We start from the raw sequence: 3,758 nt of genomic DNA, 5'->3' as shown, positions 1-3,758 counted from the left end.
ACACATAGATATTTTGCAGGGTTTTTTTAACTTTGAGAGTTTTACTTAAACATTTGTTCGACCAGGGAGACTATATAATGTTGTAGAGTATCCCTGGTGCGACCTATAACTTTAACACTTTTTTATTTACCGAATAGTTTACATACTTATATAGAAAGATACAGATTGGTTTTGATATGTTTTTTTCATGTTTTGAACTTAGAAGTTCTCAGTGCTTTTTGACACATCGTGTCGAGGTCGAGGATGTCAGTGAGCCCTTTTTGCCTTGTTAGCACATATTTGTATCAATTTATGGTTCAACGATGAATATCGTAATTTAATTCAAAGAAAATAAAAACCTCAATTGTAATAATTGGGATTCGAACACTTATTCTGTAATTTATCAAAGTAGTGTAGCAGTAGATTAAGTCGATAAGTCGAGTAAATACTGGATTACCTCCCTTGAAATATGGACGCTCCTGGCTATCCTAAGACGTGACGAAGAAACCATATTGTGAATAACAGTCAAAGAAACATGTTATGCTTTTGACTGGCGGTTTTTGTAAATTCGTATATTTATCATCATGACACCATCCAATGCATTCCCTTGTGCTTGACTGCAATTTAGACGGTGCAAGTTATAAGTGGGAAAATAACTCGATTCCCATTCAGAAAACTGAGACAGGTTTGTTGAAATACACTATAGTCCACTTCAGCTGGGGATCATAACTTTTGTAAACATGTCTTTAATCCAGGTTTGTGTGCACAAATATGGTGAATTTTGAAGTTTCTTAATTCTGAATGCATGTACACCAGATAAATAACATCGAGTGACCATAGACATATCACTGAGGTGTTGTCTGATGGTGCTTATGTGTTGAATTTATGAAACCGTCATTAGGTTATCATTGTCAAATTTTCGTGATAATATTAATCTGTGACCACGGGAAAAGGTGCTTCATTGCTGAGCATGGCATTATTAAATTTATCACCAGCAAATGCTAAAGAAACATCAACTAGACAATACATGTTTGGTGCATAAACAAATCATATCCAGTTTAAACTTTAAAGGACAAATGTATCTGGAAAATGCATTTAAATTTCCAGTTGTAATGTCATCACCATGTAACTATTCTATACTAAGGCCTATTCCACTTGCAGATAAAGCCTGCATGTTGTCTCATTAATGGCCTTTTTAATGTGAAATATAAGTATCATGGTCCTGTGTAATAATTCCATTGTGAAAGCAATCCAATTCATAAACATGATAATACAAACAAAAAAACTAACAAGTATTTATTTGACTTACTTTACATTAAAATTGGCAGAAGTAATAGCAACTGAGTTAATAGATTTTATATTACAGCTGATAAATTATTTGAATAATAAGTGTACACAGATCCCCAACCTCTCCTATACCCTACCCAAGTTTTGAAAGGTATTCTATCCTCATGCAGACTTGTTAAGCTAAATGTTTGTGTTAGCTTGTTGCAGCAGTCATCGGGGTGGTGGAGTAGCCTAGTGGTTAAAGCGTTGGCTTGTCATGCCGAAGACCCGGGTTCGAATCCCCACATGGGTACATTGTGTGAAGCCCATTTCAGGTGTCCCCCGCCGTGATGTTGCTGGAATATTGCTAAAAGCGGCGTAAAACCAAACTCAGTCAGTCAGTCAGTGCAGCAGTCATCAGAAGTAGAGCATGTAAAGTTCACTATTTTTGACAGAATAGATTTATAAAACATACATGATCTCTGTATTAGGTCTCCTCATATTGGCATGTTAAAGCCCATTTCACTTCATCTACAGGACCATGCTACGAATATGCTATACTAACAAACTCGCAGGAGGTCTAAAGCTGAGTTGGAAAGTTAGAAAGAATCATATGAGAATTGAGACTACACACACTTATGTCACATACAACATTCTGCATGCTTTCAAGAGAGCATCAAACATAATTATTAAAACAAGGCATTATTATTATCAAGGCAGTTCAATATAGTGGTTTCTTAGTTTGGCTAATTTGTAACCAGCCTGTAGCAAATGCAATGTCATTTTCATGGTGACTTTTTAAAGGGAGACAACTCATGTTGAGCTCATAGTTGCTTCAGAGCCTTTTGTTTACCCAAACTTGTTTACATAAACATCATGCTTACAGTATTGTGAAACATAAAACATTTACCCCCAGGTATGTTTTGTTTGGATGCTAAAACATTGCTTGCAACTAACCACAGATTTTTATCTTTTCATGCTTATAATGACTCATTAACACAGCTAAAGCATGATGCCTGTAATTTCAGATTTCCCTTTGAGTTATTGGTAGACAATGGCTGAACACCAAGAGCAACCAGAGACACCGCCAGAACCAAAGACGATTGCAACAGTGAAGTCTTTTGAGCAGCTGTACAGCCTGATCTCCAGTGGTGATGCCAAAACGGTCATTGAGTACTTAGATCACAACCATATCACACCGGAAACATACACATCACTTGTCCAAGATCGCTATTATTCACAACTGAGATATTCTCCTGTGGCCACAGCCGCCCGTACTGGACAACTTGACATCATGAAGGCCCTTATCGCTCATGGGTTCAGCCCAGAGGAAACAAGCAGAAACCTTACTGGGAAGAATGAGTACCCAGTTCATCTTGCATGTGCTGCAAACCAGATAGCAGTGGTGAAATCTTTGATTGAAGATTATGGTGTTTCTGTTGATTCAAGAGACTCTGGTGACTCAACACCCATGTTCTGGGCAATATTGACAGAAAATATGGACATGTTGAGACTGCTGGTAGATGCAGGTGCTGATGTAAACAGCACATTTCACGACACCATGACACCCCTACTCTTTGCAGCATTTATGATAAATTCATTAATGTGTGAATACCTCATGGAAAATGGTGCAAATGTTAATGACACTGGAGACTGTGGAAACACTCCTCTTTGTCTGTCTGTAAGATGTGTGAACACCGCTCGTGTTCTGATCGATGCTGGGGCAGACATAAACCACATCAACAGTCAAGGTGACACCCCTCTTATACTAGCCAGCAAGAGGAGCTACAGGAACACTGTTGAACTGTTAGGCTCTAGTGGAGCCTGTGCTGATATTCAGGACAAGGAAGGGCGCACAGCTTTGCATCATGCTGTGGACAGAGATCATAATAAGATAGCCGAGTATCTCATTGGACACCTTAATGTTAAGTTGGACGTGCTGGACAATTTAGGCAGGACTGCTTTCTATATGGCATTTTTTCAAAGAAATGCTGAACTGGTGGAACTCCTAATACAGGCAGGGGCTGACCCAGGCAAAGAAGATATAGTGTATGAGGATGATCCAGGGGATAAGGAACATCCAATCTGGTACGCAGTGGTGAAGGACTGCAGGCATATTGGACGAAATGCTAGGACGCTTCAGCACTTGTGTAGATTCAAAGTTAGGAGTATGTTTGGTAGGGACATCAAAACAGCTATTAAGACTCTTCCTTTACCAGAGACTGTGAAAGATGACCTTGCATTGCATTATTACATAGATCATTGATTCATTAAATGTACTTCATGGAGTTGTTTCTTTTACCTCACCTACTGTTCACTTGTGTTAACTCAGTGCTTTTATGGGTGTGGTCAGGCAGCTGTAACTATTACAGAAAGGTTATCAGCAAGGTTCTGCTGTGAATTCTTTTAAAATAAAATATGCCAGAACAGGAGAATGTCCTGTAAAAAAAAACATTTTAAAAAAGATAAAATGTTTTTAGAATGTATATGTTTCCAGTCAAAACCACTCTAAA

General features: G+C 38.3%; 1 protein-coding gene across 2 annotated transcripts; it reads left to right on the top strand.

Moving 5' to 3' along the window:
- The first annotated feature begins 442 nt into the window (after positions 1-442).
- On the top strand, positions 443-3,533 carry LOC124257988 (serine/threonine-protein phosphatase 6 regulatory ankyrin repeat subunit A-like). Of its 2 annotated transcripts, none has more exons than XM_046692099.1 (2): positions 443-664; positions 2,274-3,533. In XM_046692099.1, exon 2 carries the CDS (start codon positions 2,300-2,302, stop codon positions 3,509-3,511), a length of 1,212 nt encoding a protein of 403 aa, XP_046548055.1. In that variant the 5' UTR covers positions 443-664; positions 2,274-2,299; the 3' UTR covers positions 3,512-3,533. The 2 variants fall into 2 exon arrangements, with proteins under 2 accessions (XP_046548055.1, XP_046548117.1); XM_046692161.1 differs by lacking the exon at positions 443-664 and adding an exon at positions 696-734.
- The last annotated feature ends 225 nt before the right edge of the window (positions 3,534-3,758 follow it).

The sequence above is a fragment of the Haliotis rubra genome, unplaced genomic scaffold, assembly GCF_003918875.1.
Source record: "Haliotis rubra isolate DU_JTF1 unplaced genomic scaffold, ASM391887v1 Scf10, whole genome shotgun sequence".
In the NCBI taxonomy this organism is placed as follows: domain Eukaryota; kingdom Metazoa; phylum Mollusca; class Gastropoda; order Lepetellida; family Haliotidae; genus Haliotis; species Haliotis rubra.
This window is presented reverse-complemented; position numbering and strand designations above follow the sequence as displayed.